The following is a 15,590-nucleotide window of genomic DNA, read 5'->3' as shown; positions in this document are numbered from 1 at the left end:
AAATATTTAAAAGTATAATATGTAGCCAAGAGAAAGAAATAAATTTCCTTAGAAAATACAGAGTAGTCATACCCGCTACTGTATTATTAAGGTTTTAAGAATTTAAATAAAAATTCCTTTGTCATCTGTGCCTGAGTATATAGTAAGAACAGTATCTCTTTGTTGGTTTCCAGTACTGTTTTAGAATGAAACAGAGAAGTGAACCATGTGCACTGATAAATTCTTGGCCAAATATCTCTGTAAGAGAAAGTGGGTAGACTGTCCTCGTTTCTGCTACTTCTGAGCATGTGCCAGTTTGGAAAAAGAATTTTGAAAATTGCTTGCAATACAAATTAAAACAAAAATACAATTTAAAAAATGTTTTTCTGTTTCAGACCCAAAATGTCTCAGGATCAATGATGCAATCATTTCATAAGGCCATTTGATTTTGCAGAATGTTTTATTAGGTATTTCAAAAACACTAGAATCTCAGAATATATTAAAGCTAGAACTTTGTTCTGCTAGGAAGAAAGCTTATGGATTTGTAAGTGTCACTAACATCCACTCTGTCTTTCTCCCTCCCTAGCATTATAACACCTCCCTCCTCGCCGCAGCAGCAGCGGCAGTTTCAGATGATCAAGACCTCTTACACTCGTCCCGGTTTTTTCCATATACCTCCTCGCAGATGTTTCTCGATCAGTTAAATGCAGGAGGCAGCACTTCTCTGCCAACCACCAATGGAAGCAGCAGTGGCAGTAACAGCAGCCTGGTGTCCTCCAACAGTCTAAGGGAGAGCCACAGCCACACCGTTGCCAACAGGAGCAGCACGGACACGGCGTCCATCTTTGGCATCATACCGGACATTATTTCATTGGACTGATCTCCTTGTCCGTGCTGCTCTCACACGCACCCCAGGTTAAATGAACTTGGCAGAAAGAAGAGGACTTTGTGCTGTGTTTTACCTTACTCTGTTTAGAAAAGTACACAAGTGTGTGGTTTTTTTTCCTTTTTTTAGGGAAAAAAATTAAAAGAAATGTACAGAGAACAAAACTATATTTTCAGTTTTACTTTTGTATATAAATCTAAGACTGCCTGTCTGATAAAAACACTTGTTTAAAAAACCAAAAAAAGGAAAGAAAAGGAAAAAAGAAAAAAAAAACAAGTACCCACAAACCACCTTCAGTTCAATTTTTCTGGATTCTGAAGATTTTTTTTCACTATTTGTCCTATGGTTTTGGTTTTATTTTACTTCAATGGCATTATTTTATTTGCAGTAACGGAAAAGGAATTGCATGTATGAAGTTTTAAATTGTGGGCTTTTCTTTGTTATGGGGAGGGGCCTGAGGGGATAGTTTTAATTTCCGTTTTTCTAAAAATGACAGACTTGGATTCTGTTTGTGTGTATGCATATTTTATCCAGCCTTAAGTTATAAACCTCATCTGTCCCACTGCATTCCCTGTGTATTTCCAGGACATAGCTCGTGGGTGTGTGTGTTCAGTTTGTGTGTCTGTATTTTTCTGTCATTACTGTTCCTTCTCCCGAGTTTGCATTCAGTTGATAAATCAGTAGCCTGCTTCTTTGAGAGTGCTTCGAAGGTCTTGAACTCACATAGGAGCATCTTTAATGACTATCCCAATTGCATGTTCTCCATCACATATGCGCTTTTATTTGCTAGATACCCCGAGAATATGTTTTTAGAGATTGAAGTAAAGCTGTCTGGATAAGGGGTAGGCTTAGCAGACCTGCAAATAATACACCTTTGTCTAGTGCTTTATTCTAAATTTGGATTGCCAGTATTACGCACTTAAACCAAGTCTGTGAACACCTGCTTTTTTAGCCACAGGGTAATGAGTTTTTATGTGAGATCTTCATACCGAAGTGGGAAGTACAAGTAGCCTAGGAAGCCCTGTTGGGGGTCTGGCGCGGACAACAGAAGTAAGGTTATGTCACCTCAAAAAAAAGGTCAGTTACCCTAAAACTATATTCTCCAGAAAATACAATGCACCACACACGTCAGTCCGTAGAAATCTGCTCTCTGGTCAACAGCTGAAGTTCAAAATGGGCTTGATTTTTAGTCATTTTACTCTCTGGTTTTGAGTGTACTTATTCTCAGTTGTTTTGTTTGTATTATTTTATTCTTCACCTTTTAAGGACAAGCATGACATAGGAAAGTCAACTTTTTTCTTTTAGAATTCGTGGATCAGCCTGATCTATTCTTACTAATAATGGAACATGTAAATATATTGAAAACTGTTTTTCAGGACATGAGTGAGGGTTGGAGGGAAGGAAAAGTGGTTCCACTTGTGTTCCAAAATCCTCATTAGAGAATGTGTCACGTTCTCCAGGTAATAACTGAAGGTGTGGGAAATACTTTCTAGCTGATTGAGAGGTTGAGCAGGTTTAACAGAGAAGATAAAGAAGGGGCATCATGATTACCAGTTTCCTAGACTGGGTTTTTATATCACAACTGTTACTGTTCTCAGAGTTGATGAAGGACCACCTTTGTGTATAACATTGTCATTTTAGACCTTGCAATGGAAGCAGAATGACCTGTAATCCAGGTAAACTTCAAGATGGCTGTATCTTTGGTTGTATGATAAAATTAATGGTTCACATGACTATGTGGCGTCTGAAAATAATGTTTCTTACAGCATCTCTCTGTCACTAAATTGTTGACTTGAATTTTGAAAAACAAGTTGGTGTTGATATGTATATGTGTGTGTGTATATATGTATTTATAGACAAGTGTGTGTGAGTGACAAGTGAGTTATATAGTCTTCCCCAACGCATGTGTATTCCACATATACATGGCTGAGTTAGTCACTAAACAATTCGCAATAAAAAAAAGATTTATTGTTGGTTAAAACAGGAAATAGTTAAGTTTTCAGATGAATCTGGTGTTATGGTAAGTGAATACTTTAAGAACTCTCATTGCCATATTAGGCTAATATCTAATAATATAATTTGTGTCTAAATTCAGATTTGAGTAGAAATTACTTAAATTGTAGGGAGTTGCTTCTTATTTTACATTACTATAGGAAACATTTCTATTCAACTACCTAAGATAAAATGAGTAGTTTATTTCTGTTTGTTCTTTTTCTTTCATTGGTGGTAAGTGGTCTCAAAATTCTGTTCAATAACTTTGTGTATGATGCTGAATTACAAACTCTTTGAATAATCCAGTTGAAAATCCGTCCTTCTACTTTCTTCAGCCCAGTTTCAGAGAGGGTTAATTTCCCCTTAGTATCCTGCATTTATACCTCCCCACAGAAAGAACAGGTAATAGGGAGAAATCAATGTCTGTCTAGTTAGTGGCTTTGGTCATGTCTCCACAGGAGAAACTAACTGTTCATTTGTCTCTTTTAGTTCATTCTGTCCTCGAAGGAGTTGGCTCCCTTCAGTTACTGACCTTTCAAAATGTTGACATTAGTAGTAGCTATTACTCTGTTGGTCCCATGGCCAATATTATTAGACTTTCATGATCTGTAGTCATTCTTAGTAGAGTCATGCATTGCATCTTTATCTTCTAAGTTGTTTTTTTAAGTGTATGGTCATGCGATCTGCTTGTTCCGAAGCCCACCCTCACTCCCACTGACATGCTGTTTGTGGACAGAGAGCGAGTCTCAGAATCTTTAGGTGAGTTGTTGGCAGCCCCCTTGCCGCCGTCTTTTCTGGCAGGCGTGTGTATCCGTGTTCTGGGCAGCGCTGGCGCGTCACTCACTTGGTAAAGTCGCTGTTCGGCTCGCAGGGCTGGAGAGGCTTTTCGTTATTTTGTGGGCATTGTTGGGCACATTGTTTTAAACAGTCTGAACTTTAACCACACCACGCTTGGTTGACTAATGTACTTGGAACATTAAATTTTTTCTACTATATTAATTTAGACATTTTCACAAATCTGTGTCATTATCAACTAAGGAAAGATTCACTTTTAAGCTTCTCAAAAATGTGGTATCTTGGCAGATTTTCCTTTGAGTCTAATGTCTGAAACTGAGTGAAAATATGTCCCAATTTTAATTTCTAATTGTTAAAGGAATGCTGTTTCTAAACAATTCCAGTTTGAAATACATAAAACACTTCAAGATCTTCGGAACTTTAGAGCACATTTGAAATTATTTTAGTATGGATCTTATTTTATCAGTAAACGTTGAGTTCATTTTTTTTAATTAAAAAAAAAACACAACAAAGCTTAGATTTCAGAAAGAAGGAGGGAGAATAGCTGGTGGTTCCAGAGTATGCTGCTGTTAATTATTCAATTAACAAAGGGGAAAATGTATATAAACAGATATATAAAAGTTACCATAAACTCCATAAACTTAAATCTGTGATTCATTGCCTTAAGACTTTCTCTCTTAGAATTTCCATACCGCATGCCAAACCAGTAAAATGGCTTTTAAAAATGTATAGTAGACCAATGTCAGTTTGTATAAAAGTACCAAGTGAAGATATTTATTACATGCATTGGAAAAAAATTGTTTACCTATTGAATGTTACCTGTTTATGTAGAGCTCTTTAGATGTAATAAAAGAAAAGCCTTCAGTTAATTTGTCTTCTCTGAAACACACTTCTGGGTGTACCGGGGGCAGGCCCTGTGCTTCCAAAGCACTTTCATCCCCAGAGTTCAAAGCATGACAAGTAATTCCTTTGCAGCATGCTTTGAGGTGAGTAATGAATGTACAGCCATTGTTCCCTTTTCTTACCGAAATATGGCTTTGTAATGAGCCGCAGCATCTGCTTAGTATTCATTGTGTTCAGTAATCTACAGTTTGAGAGCTAAGAGCACTGTCACTTTTTTGTAAATAAGATCAGTGCTAGGTGAACCCGCTGGAGTTTTAGGGATGAGCGTAAAACCTGGACGTGGGTGGTGTAAAAGCCTTTCCTGGGGTAGAGGTGGAAGTCAGACACGTCATAGGAGTCTAGAATCCTAGTCCCTGAACACCTTAATTAGGGACACTGAGTCCGTGGAGATGAACCCCGGGTTCTAATGACCATTCCACACCACTTAGTAAGTTTTTGGCAAGCTACACTTGAGGCAAATGAGAAGAATAAAAGTTGCCTTAAAACCATACTGGGGCCATTCAGTGATAAAGACAAAAAGGCTTTAAGGAATAGTACCCTCATTTATCATCAGATCCCAGAATTTCCTTGCCCTGTTTCATCTAATAAAGGTATCTACTGTCTAGTCCTTGGTATTCCATATTGGCTGTGTAGCGTTTGCTCCCTAATATCCATGATGAGTTAAGAGGTGTGGGCCTAACCCTTGAGCCTTTCCTGAGAGTGAAATAAAGCAGTTCTTTAGGGGGTGTCAACATCTTACCAGACCCGAGAGGATTTACCACAGTGGTAATGAAGTTTAAGTACTTGGGCCCCTTATGTGCTCCAGCCTCTCGGAGGGGCCTCAGAGCAGTCCTACCAAATCTGTGTTTCTATTTTTACAATTCTTCAGCCTGCCAAACAGTACAAGCTCAGACCACACAAAACCTGGGTCTGCCCCTGCACAGTGAACCTACGTTCTCAGCTAGACGCTCACAGCTTCACCTGAGTTGGCTGTGCCATTTATTCCGTGGCCTCCACAAAACCTTTCTCTGCATCTCCTGGGAATTTCTCTCATTGGTAATTCCACTGTTGGGGAAACAAGTTCTTTCCAGGGATCTTGGTTGGTCTGAAGCCCACAGTGTTGTGAGATGGTCGCACTAAGCCTGACTGTTGTCCCCTGCAGTACCCCTTGTGCCTGGCCCTTAGACGTGTGTCTTGTATAACCTCCCCCAAAACAGACCTTCCTCAGTTTGATTTTCTTTTGCTTTAGCCACTAAGCACAGTTCGACAAAGCCACAGCCCAGAGAGCCCAGTTTTGATACATACAAGGACAGGGATCTCTATTTAGAGCTCTGCCCTTTCTCCCACCCCTCAACGTGCCAGTGTGACTTCAACCCTTTTTTAGGGCAGTGCCAACTCTGCCAGTGGATCCACAGATTGGATCACACGGGCAGCACCAGCCTGGCACCTATTGGCTACATAACTCAGCCACTTCATCTGGAATTGCTACCAGCAGGGCCAGTACTGCTACTGCTGTAGGGGTACCAGGGCTCTTGCTCTATCATAGTTATGTCCTATTATATCCCCTTATTACTTTACATTAGTCATGGGGAAATGACTTGAAGCCATGATCAAATTGACCCACTCGAGCTGACCCATCCTAGGTTCCAGCTGACCCATCCTAGGTTCGTGGACCACTCTGGTGATAGGCTGGGGAAGAGCTGGGACTTCTGACAGAGCATCAGAAAGGGCCTTTGAAGTTTCGTGAGACCTTTTCACACCTCGATTGCTTTGGCTTCCTTCAGTGCAGGCTATAAAGGCAGATCATTCTTCCCACTGTTTAGGTGAGGCTGCCTTGTTTTACTGTGAATGTTTCCACCCTATACTCACTGCATTTATTTCAAGATTTATGTTTAAGAGAGGAAAAGGGAGAAAGAGGGAGAGGAACATCAGTGCGAGAAGCAACAATCAATTCCCTCTCCTATGTCCCCTGAGCAGGGACTGAACCGCAACCCAGGCATGTGCCTGACTAGGAATTAAACAGGTGGACCTTTGCTTTTTGGGATGACACCCAACCAACAGAACGACACCCATCAGGACACTATACTTGGTGTTAATGAATGAATCTCAACTGTGTCACTATGTGTTGAGATGGGAATGAGAATTTGTAAGTGGCCCTGTGGAACTGCAAAAAATGTCACCACAGTTACTTGTTTTATAAAGTTCTGCTTGGTGCTGTTTCTCAGCGAGCACTGGCCTTGTCTTGGAAACGTGGAAGCTGATTCCAGCACCAGACAGAATACGGTCTTTTGGGTGACTGCCCTTCCTGGGAAGAGCACTGCCACGGTAACTCAGGACTGCTCGGTGCACTACAGTTTGCAGACACTTCCCCAGGCATTATTAACTCAGCCCATCCTCACCAGGCTCCCTGGGCTAAGAAGTGGAAATCCAGCTTTAGTGAAGACCCTGGGGGTTTGAGGGGTGAAATGATTTGCCCAAACTCAGCTGGGAAACAGCAGTCGGGGGAGGAAGCCGGGGCCAACTCCAGACCATAGGCCCTTTCCCTGCTATAAGGGGCTGGACTAACAGCAGCGATTAAAATGAATAAAAATCTTTTATTGAAGGCATGCTAATTCCATGGCCCAAATCATTTCATCTGCTAAGTTATCCTCTGCTACAGTTAGATGATGTCATCTCGCTGCCTGGAGTGAAAGGAACACCTTCCTTTAAAACTCATCCGATTTTTGCAGGCCGGGGAGGCTGTCTCACATTCTCTTCGTTCAGTAGTCTCGCACAGGGGTGGCGATCTTGTGGATGAACTCATCATACTTCACTTTGCCGTTTGGTTCGATATTTGCTTCCCTGAAAAGATCATCCACTGCAATAAATCACATTAATTTTTCAGTTCAGCTTTACTGCTACGTTATAGGACATTGAGTTCTTGGGGGTTGGGGCTCCCCAGAGGTCTTCCCTGAGCGTCCAGTTGTCTGCTCACCCAGACCAGGAAATCAGCCAGCAAACAGAGCAGGACAGCCCACCCCCACCCCCCGGGAGACCACTGAGAGAATTGGGAGTTCACTGGGTTTTCTGCAGGGGCTGGTGCAGATTCAGTCACTGAACCACCTTGTTTTGTTTTGTTCTTTTAACAGCCTCTATTTCCTGTCCCTGTGTTTCTGAACACCTTCATCCAGGGTTTTACCTCGCAGAGCCCACCCTCCCAGCTGAACGGGCCCCCTCGGCAGCTCCACACCGGGCCACCCTGGCCTCCCCTTCCAGTGGGCATGCCCCGCCCCAGGAGAGGGCTTGGTGACAAGTGGTGTCTGCCACGGTCACCTTTTTTTTTAAAAGTTTGTGTTTTGGGGGTGGGGAGAGTATGAGAGAAAATAAATTCAACTGTGTCTAAAGCTGAAAGGGTACAAAACCGCCATTGTTCTCTGACATTGCTCCAAAAAAATCACTCCATTTACTCGTTTCTTGTGTTTCTGGATTCCTTGAACAAAATACTAGTTTGTCCCAGATCTTGGCAAAAAGGGTCATTTCGGCTTAAACTTCTCCCCAGGGGCCTCTTGGGGCCAACATACCTTCGGCTCTTTGAACTGTCCTGACCCTCTTGCAAAAACCCTCACTGCCCTCTGTCAACTTCCTCAGCCCTGGACGTCCCCGATGCGTAACTTTGGACTTGGAAAATACCCTGTGATTCTCTGTCTAACCAGCCTCTTCTAAAGTGTAATTACCATGCTCCATGCCCAGGCTGATGGGAGTGCTGAATATTTTTAGAATGTTAAGAGGAATGTAAGTTATCTTCATGGAGAAACTTCTACCCACCAGCCACCTGGTTCAAACCACCCCGGTGGACTGGCCCAGCACCAGCGGCCCTGCCAGCCCGAGCCTCCTGCCTAGAAGAGGGGCCACACCGGACAGCCAGGTGGTGGGGCTGCCTGCTGGGGAGGACGGTGGTCTGCTCTGAACCCAGAAAGAATCAGGGTGCTGGAGTCAGCCTGTCCTGGGCCTTAGGTGCGAGGCCTCCGGGACAGCTTTCTCCAGCCGCTGCAAGGACGCTTCGCAATGAAAGTGAAGGTTTTCTTTCAGTCACTCAGGGTGAAGGACTCCTACTTCTAGCATCACCTTTCACATCTCCCACAGCCAAACAAGGGAAGCTGGTCCCCCGGCTCTCTGGGAACACATTGCCATTTTCTTTGAAATGTTTCTTTACTGGTTAAACAAATGAGAAATGTGTACGAGTTTGGGGCCGTGGTGCTAACTTCAGACAGATCATTAACTGAGAATGAAGGCCCCAGCTGGCCCTCTCTGTTAACACTCCCCCGGTACATAAAAGGCACACGAGCAGTGTCCTGCGGGCCGAGAGGGAGGCAGAGCCCATGCTTCCCCCGTTCCCATGAAAACAGCCACAGTGGAAGAGCACGATAGCTGCAGCCTGAAAAAGCAGGGGGGCGGCGGGGGGGCTGATCTGCCTTCTGCAGCACTATTTTTAAGTGCTTTGCGCTGTGCCTTCGTGGCTGCAGATAAAATCTAAGCAGTGGGCTTTATAGAATGTTAGCTCTTGGAGGGACCTGAGGGATTGTCTATTGTAACCTCATTTTTTCCCCAACATGGAAACTGAGGAGGGTGAGAGAGGTGAAGAAACCCAACTGAGGTCCTCCAGAATGAAGGCGAGCCAGGATTCACACCTAATTCTAACCACAGCCTGGCAGCCCCTCCACGGGCTCACTGTGATCTAACCCACGGCTAAAGGGCCAACATTGTCAAAGCCTTTCTCCACCACCCGCTGTGTGCCAGCCGAGGGCCTCCATCCCGACCCACACCTCCGCCAACCACGGCAGACCCGGCAGACCCGGAAGACCCAGGGCCCTTGTCCTGCTCGGACGCTGGAAGGCACACTGCGCTGCTGGGAGCAGAGGCATACCTCACAGCATTCTGGGACCAGCAGCCCCAACAAAGGCCACCACGGACACCCTTCTGGAAGAGCTGTTAGAGTGGCTGAGGCATGAGGGGAGGGAACAAAGGAGCAGGTCAGTTTGTAAACCATGCGTCAGCAGCGACTTCAGAAGACAGCAGTGGCGAAAGAAACGAGCCTGAGCTGGCCTGGGGCGCAGGAGCTGACGCGTCTAACAGGCCTCTGTGCAACTCCGGCTCTGCCACCACAGGCCACTGGGCTCCCCTGCGTCTTCGTCAGTATGAGAGGGCCCTGGTGTTCCTGGGAGTGGCAGAACTCTGAACAAAGGCCCACAGTGAAAGCTTAAACTCAGGCTGAGGCCCAAGCAGGTCCCACCTAGGACTGCCCAGGCCCTCCCTTTGCCTGGTGGACTTCTCCCCTGTCACCCCAGCTCCCCCAGCTCTCCCTGGGCTCCAGTCCACAGCTCACCCACCTCGCCATCTCGTCGCAGCCTTCTGGGACATGCATGAAGTGCAGTGTCTTCGAAATCCTGGTGGTGTCACCACCTGCCCACTCCCCCACACCCCGCTCCCCACACACACACACATAATCCCCTCCCACTGTGGGGAAAGAGGGAACCAGGCCATTACCTTCCTTGTGGGTGAGCTTCTCCCCCAGTTTCGTGAGTTTTGACCGCAGCTCGGACGCCATGATGTAGCCTTTCTTCTCCTTGTCCGCCATCAACATGGCCAAAAGAATTTCTTTCTTTGGGTCCTCTTGTTTTATTTGCGTGTGCATAATGGTCAGGAAAGTGGAGAATTCCAGCTCTCCATTTTTGTCTAGGAAATCCCCAAACACAGCAGAGTGAGCAGGCGAGGAAAGGCTTGCGTTAGGGAAGCCAGCTTGCCTCCTCCCCAAGCCTCCCTGGCCAGCTCGAGGGCCACCGGATTCCAGGAGGGCCATGATGGTGGCAGTGGTCATGGTGAAGAGGTGCAGCCCCTTCTGCTGAGTTCCCGGCACGGACATGCCTCGTTTAATCCTCCCCACATTCCTCAGGGACTGGTTATCCCCATCCCATTTTGCCCACTAAGGAGACGGAGGCTCTGAGTGCGAAGTCACCTCATAGAGCTGTGGGAGGTCCAGGATGGAGCCCCACCTCCTCTGCTCCCTTCTGGGTGACTCTCTCATGCCCCAAACTGCAGGGGAGTACCTCGATGTGTCTGCCCCCTTTAGCAGCCACCACTGCACATCCACAAAGGTGGACAGGTGACCCCACCTGGGCCCTCGAGCCCCAGTCCCAGTTGGGCTGGTTGCTTGCCTTTCCCCCCACTGCGACCACCCCAGGCTCCCCAGCCCATGCGCCTCCTCTGAGGATGCCCGAGGGGCTCGGCCCTGCCTCTGCGTGGGTATAACTGCGGGAAATTGGAACTTCCCCTGACCACAACTTCCTGTCTGGAGGAAACAGAAACCCAAGGAAACCGCCACCCCTCGAGGCGGAAGCAGGGCATCTGTCACTGAGCACCCTGTTGCCCGGCTCCAGGCCTTCAGAGGCCCGCCCTGGCCGGCCCAGCGCTGCTGCAGGCGCACTGGTGGGACTGGGGGGCGGCCCCAGCACGTCGTGACGTGGTGGGGACCCGGCTGAGAGACGAGGCAGCTGAGTTCCCGATGGCCTCCCCATCCAGTGGTCCTTCCAGAGCCCCGCTTTCTCTGGGCCAGTCTTTCTCTCCCGAGTGCCCAGCTACCAATGCGAACAGCCACCCCAGCCTCGGACTCCCCTGTTGTTTTCTTTAAAAAAAAAACAACAACTTGTTTCTGGTTATAAAATCTTGTATGTCCCCACTGTCAAAAACACAGGAAACAATGATAAAGGGAATGAAAACCATCCATAAGGAATGAAAATCGCCACCAGAGAGAACCACCTGGCAACGTTTTGGCTGGGTTTTCCTCCTTTTTTTTTTTTTTTTTTCCTCCCAGAATTGCAGAGTTTTTAGAAGGTCAGTCTTTGAAATCAGAAGAATTGGGTTCCAACTCTGATTCCTCCATTGGCCTAAGCACTTGGACAAGTGATCCAACGGCTCTGAACCTTGATCTGTACCTGCAAAGCGGTGCTTCCTCACAGGGTTGCTTGAGCTAAGCACGCGACAAATACTCAATAAAAGGAAGTCGTTCTGTCAGAGCGGTTTTGGGATCACTGTTGGCCCTGCATCAACTGCAGAGTTGTGACTGCCTTGTTGAGGGCTCAGCTGCCCTGGTGCGCTGAGACGAGGGTGCCATCAGTTGCTGCGAGGATTCAAGGAAGTCTGAGCGATGCCCAACATACCTGGACAAACGCCTCCACAGCTCCCAGCTGGTGACCTCTGACCTGTTCACACGCCTGTCAGGCCCCGCCCCAGGACCGCAGCTGCAGGGCTCAGGGCCCACCCACCAGCCCAGCCCAGCCTCACTCACCTATCCCATGAGTCTGCAGATGCCGCTGCGCCTCCCCGGGGGTCGGGCTGGCCCCCAGGCACCTCATCACTACCAGGAGGTCGGTAGCTTTAATCTTCCCCCGCTGCTGCTTGTCGTACAGGGAGAAGCATTCCTTGTACTCTGCACACAGCCCCGAAGGGAGACTCAGGAGCCCTCCTCCTCCCCCCGCCCCCCTCCCTCTCCTTGTGCCCACTCCTTCCGTCGCCCTTCCCGTCCCAAGTACAAATACAGGACTGGCAAGTTCAACTGAACTTCCAATAAACAGTGAGCATATTTCGGGGATAAGTATGTCCCAAATTTTTGCATTGTTTATCTGACATTCAAATTTAACTGAGTGCCCTGAGTATTTTTTTAAAGATTTTATTTATTTTTTAGAGATGGAAAGGGAGGGAGAACGAGAGGGAGAGAAACACGGATGTGACAGGGAAACATCAGTCGTTGCCGCTCATCCTCTCCCCCAGCTGGGACTAAACCTGCAGCCCGGGCAGGTGTCCTGACCGGGAATCCATCCGCCACCTGTAGCTTTGCAGGATGATGCTCCAGCCCCCTGAGCCACACCGGCCAGGGCCGAGTGTGCTGCATTTTATCTGGCAACCCTATTTCTTCCCTCGCCTGACTCCCCTTCCTCTGCTCCCCTTTTTCTCTTCCCACAGCTGACTCAAAGCACAGGGCAGCTCCCCACACTACCCTCCCCACTAGGTCCAGTCCAGGGAGACCCGGCGTCTGCAGCAGGGTCTCCAGACACCCAGGGCAGCTCTGCAAAGACAACTGATGTGGGGAAGGGGGACAGTCATGCCTCTGGGCTACTGACAGGACCAGAAACCCCCCACCTTGGAAGAAGCCTGGCAGCCAGTGACTCTCCTATGCGGTGACAGTTATTACAGTTAGGGACATTTCTGACCCCCTGCTCCAGCCCAGCCTCCAGGCTGCAGGCGCCCGAGCTGTCCTCTGACACAGGTCCTGGTCCTGTCCTTTGGGACTTCGAGGGGTTCCACCAGGGTGTGTCCCAGCCTCTGAGCAGGTGTGACTTGCATCTCTCTTCGAACCCTCTCTCCCTTGACGGACATGAAAGGCCCACAGGAGCTGAGGCCTCTAGAGCCACATCCTCACAGCCCAGTGCAGCAGGGCGCCCACCCGCCTCTTTGTGCCCGGCTGCCAGCTCCGGAGGAGCAGCGAGGTGGCGGCAGCTCAGGAAGGTTCCTGGACCCTCCCACAGAGACTCTGATTCAGAACTGGGGGTGGGCTGCCATCATGCCATCAGAATTGTTCAGATCGCCCCAGGTGGAGCCCCTGCTTGGGGCGGGGCGAGGGTAGGGACTGCGACTCGACCAGTGGGGTCTTGTGTCAGCGAGGCAGCCCTTTTTGGAGGAATGCACTACTGTTCAATCCGGTAAGGGATCGACCATGAAACTATTTCTTACCCTTGTACAAATTATATTCATTAAACCAAAACCTCTTTCAAATCTTTAGCACTGCTGATTGCAATAGGGCCATCTTTTTAATTTTTCTGTACAAATGCAGGGGGTGGAACATTGTTTAATCTGACATTATTTGATAATGACTGGTTTTAACAACCAGCTCCTAACACGTCTACAACTGCACCAGCCAGCTCATGCTGGAGCGCGAGCTGGCACGCGTCTGGGCGACACCCCGTTGCACCGGGCCCATGGCAGGCGCACGGCTGACATCCTGTCTGTGGCTCGCAGCAGCCTCGGGAGGTGGGGTCGTTATCCCGCCTCGGAGAGGAGAAAACTGAGGCTCAGACGTGCTGAGACCCCAGGCCCGCTCCCCACAAGGCTCCTGTTCTTCCCACTCCAACGGGCCACCCGTCTGTCACTCATTCATTAAACATTCGTGGCTACTTTTGGTGTCAGACACGGGACCCAAAGGGAAGTTTGCTGTCTTTCCTTCTGGGAGCTTCAGAGAAAAGGTCGATGAGCCTCGGAACCAGGTGTGGGTGGGGGACACTGAGGCTGACAGCCACACTCCACTCCGTCTCTCCTTGAGACCGGGCACGAGAGGCCCCTGCCTGGGTCTTGTGCTTTAAAACTCCTTGCTCTGGCCCTGCTCTGGGGGTGAGAATATCAAGGGGTCCACGGGGAGGTGCCCACCTGGTGCCTATAACCCAGCCAGTCTTCCTTCTAGACCAAGCTCTGGGTGCCCAGAGCTCCGGAACCCCTGCGCAGGTCACTCTCAGCCCACCCCAGGGCCCGCAGCCCCCGTGTGGGCTATGCTGGGCCTCCTCCCCTGCAGGTCTGGGCCCCCAGTTCTGTGTAACCCAGCTGGCCCGTGGCCTTGGGGAAACAGAACTATGCAGGCTTGAAACCGAAACCTGCCTGGGGCTCAGGGTTCAGGGAATAAAACACTCCAACAGCCTTGACGTCGGGCAGAGGGGACCTCCCGCCCTACAGGCAGGGAGACTGGGGCCCCCAGAGAGTAGAAGCATGCTGCCTGTGAGGGCAGACCGGGGCTCCCTGGCTCAGCCGGGACAAGTCCTCTCTCTGGTCGGGCCCTCAGCCCCAGCCGGTTAACTGTGGTCGCTCTCTCCAACCCTGTCTCACCCCTCCCGGCCCGCAGATCCAGCTTCCGGAGGAAAATCAAATGAGCTCTCTCTGCTCTTTCCTTGTATATCTCGCTGGCAGATGTAACGCCAACGTTTCTACCTGTGAGCCGTACACCCCACCGAGCAGCCGCCTCTTGCCCGTGGGTGGGCCCAACTCCCCCCTGAGCCGCCTTTTTCCCACCAACAAAAACAGCAGAGCAAATTGCTTAATGAGACCCATATTTTGCTGTGAGCTGCTAATTAAAGAGCAAACCCAACCTACCATTAATTTGGTCCTGAGAAAAAAACTTGGCCTGCAGCAGACAGAGGGAAACAGTCAGGGAGGGACACCGTGGACATGTGGCCCCTGCGCCCCACCCCCGCCGCCCAGCCCGCTGAGCCGGCAGGTGACACAGGCCCCCTCTTACCATCTCGGGGCCTGCGGCTGCACCCTGGGCTCCCCGCTCCCAGGACTGCCCTCCTGGTTTCCTTCCTCCGTGCTTCAAGTCGAAAGTCCGCCAAGCTGGGTGGAGGCCCCTGTAATAAACCCGCAGCTGCCATGGAGACCAGGCCCAGCGCCAGGGGTCGGATTCCAGCTTCCCTGCACAGCTGATGCCCGGCAAGTGCTGGGCAGAGCAGCTGGTTGGGTTTTGAGAAAACAGGGCTGCAGAAGGGCTCCCTGGGGCCTTGGTCCCGCACTGGAAAGCGGAAGCTCCGAAGCAAACGGACAAACATTCCTTCCTGGGAGCCCTCCCTGGACTCCATGAAGGGGGCAGTGGCCCACAGAGAGTGGGCCCTGCCCTGGGCCTCCCTCGAGGGGGTCTTTCCTGTCTCTCTCCTGGGACTAAGTGGGGAGCTGACAAGATGCCAGGTCCTTAGCATGCTGTCTCTTTAAAGAGTCATCGCCCACCACCTGGTAGGTGGGGAGGGGACCATCCCACGATGGTGCAGCCCAGTGATGGCCTCTGCCACCGTCCAGTAGTTCTCAACGTGTCGGTTCCCTTCCCTCCTTCCATGCACCCTGGGGATGGATGGGGTGGTGGGGGTGGGCGCCAGCTTTGGGCTCTAGGCCCCATGGTGGGCTCCCCAGGGGGCTCAGAGGGAGGCAGCTTCTGCGACTTTCCTGACCAGGGCAGGAAGCTCCTCCTTTTCTTCCTTTCCCTTCTCTCCCC

General features: G+C 49.4%; 2 protein-coding genes across 10 annotated transcripts in view; one reads left to right on the top strand and one right to left on the bottom strand.

Annotated features, from left to right (window-relative positions):
• The window catches only part of PIAS1 (protein inhibitor of activated STAT 1), a 106,529-nt gene extending 102,013 nt beyond the window's left edge, over positions 1–4,516 (top strand). For 2 of the 3 annotated variants that reach the window (XM_037155544.2, XM_037155543.2), the window contains exon 14: positions 566–4,516. In XM_037155544.2, the coding sequence (XP_037011439.1) occupies positions 566–859 (294 nt within the window). In that variant the 3' untranslated portion in view covers positions 860–4,516. Of the gene's footprint in view, positions 1–374; positions 447–565 lie in introns of all 3 variants that reach the window. The other variant, XM_037155545.2, reaches the window with a different exon arrangement.
• Positions 4,517–7,108: 2,592 nt separating this feature from the next.
• Positions 7,109–15,583, bottom strand: CALML4 (calmodulin like 4). Of its 7 annotated transcripts, none has more exons than XM_053669977.1 (6): positions 15,547–15,583; positions 14,847–14,955; positions 14,702–14,732; positions 11,856–11,996; positions 10,058–10,246; positions 7,109–7,391 (listed from the first exon to the last, which is right to left on the bottom strand). In XM_053669977.1, exons 2-6 carry the CDS (start codon positions 14,847–14,849, stop codon positions 7,294–7,296), a joined length of 462 nt encoding a protein of 153 aa, XP_053525952.1. In that variant the 5' UTR covers positions 14,850–14,955; positions 15,547–15,583; the 3' UTR covers positions 7,109–7,293. The 7 variants fall into 7 exon arrangements, with proteins under 7 accessions (XP_053525952.1, XP_037011688.2, XP_037011692.2 ...); XM_037155793.2 differs by lacking the exon at positions 15,547–15,583 and adding an exon at positions 15,439–15,509; XM_037155797.2 differs by lacking the exon at positions 15,547–15,583 and having other exon boundaries at positions 14,833–15,381.
• Positions 15,584–15,590: the final 7 nt, after the last annotated feature.

This window comes from Artibeus jamaicensis, unplaced genomic scaffold (genome assembly GCF_021234435.1).
Source record: "Artibeus jamaicensis isolate MK-2021 breed Jamaican fruit bat unplaced genomic scaffold, CSHL_Jam_final contig_548, whole genome shotgun sequence".
Taxonomy (NCBI): domain Eukaryota; kingdom Metazoa; phylum Chordata; class Mammalia; order Chiroptera; family Phyllostomidae; genus Artibeus; species Artibeus jamaicensis.
This window is presented reverse-complemented; position numbering and strand designations above follow the sequence as displayed.

Bases quoted from the DNA above. Each gene is read 5' to 3' on its own strand.
- CALML4 (XM_037155797.2), bottom strand. From the start codon at position 15,300: ATGCTAAGGACCTGGCATCTTGTCAGCTCCCCACTTAGTCCCAGGAGA. The intron at 14,733-14,832 runs GTGTCACCTGCC...TGTCTGCTGCAG, and splicing joins GAGATGGTAAGAGGGGGCCT to GCCAAGTTTTTTTCTCAGGA. The intron at 7,392-10,057 runs GTAATGGCCTGG...GATTTATTGCAG, and splicing joins GAAGCTCACCCACAAGGAAG to TGGATGATCTTTTCAGGGAA.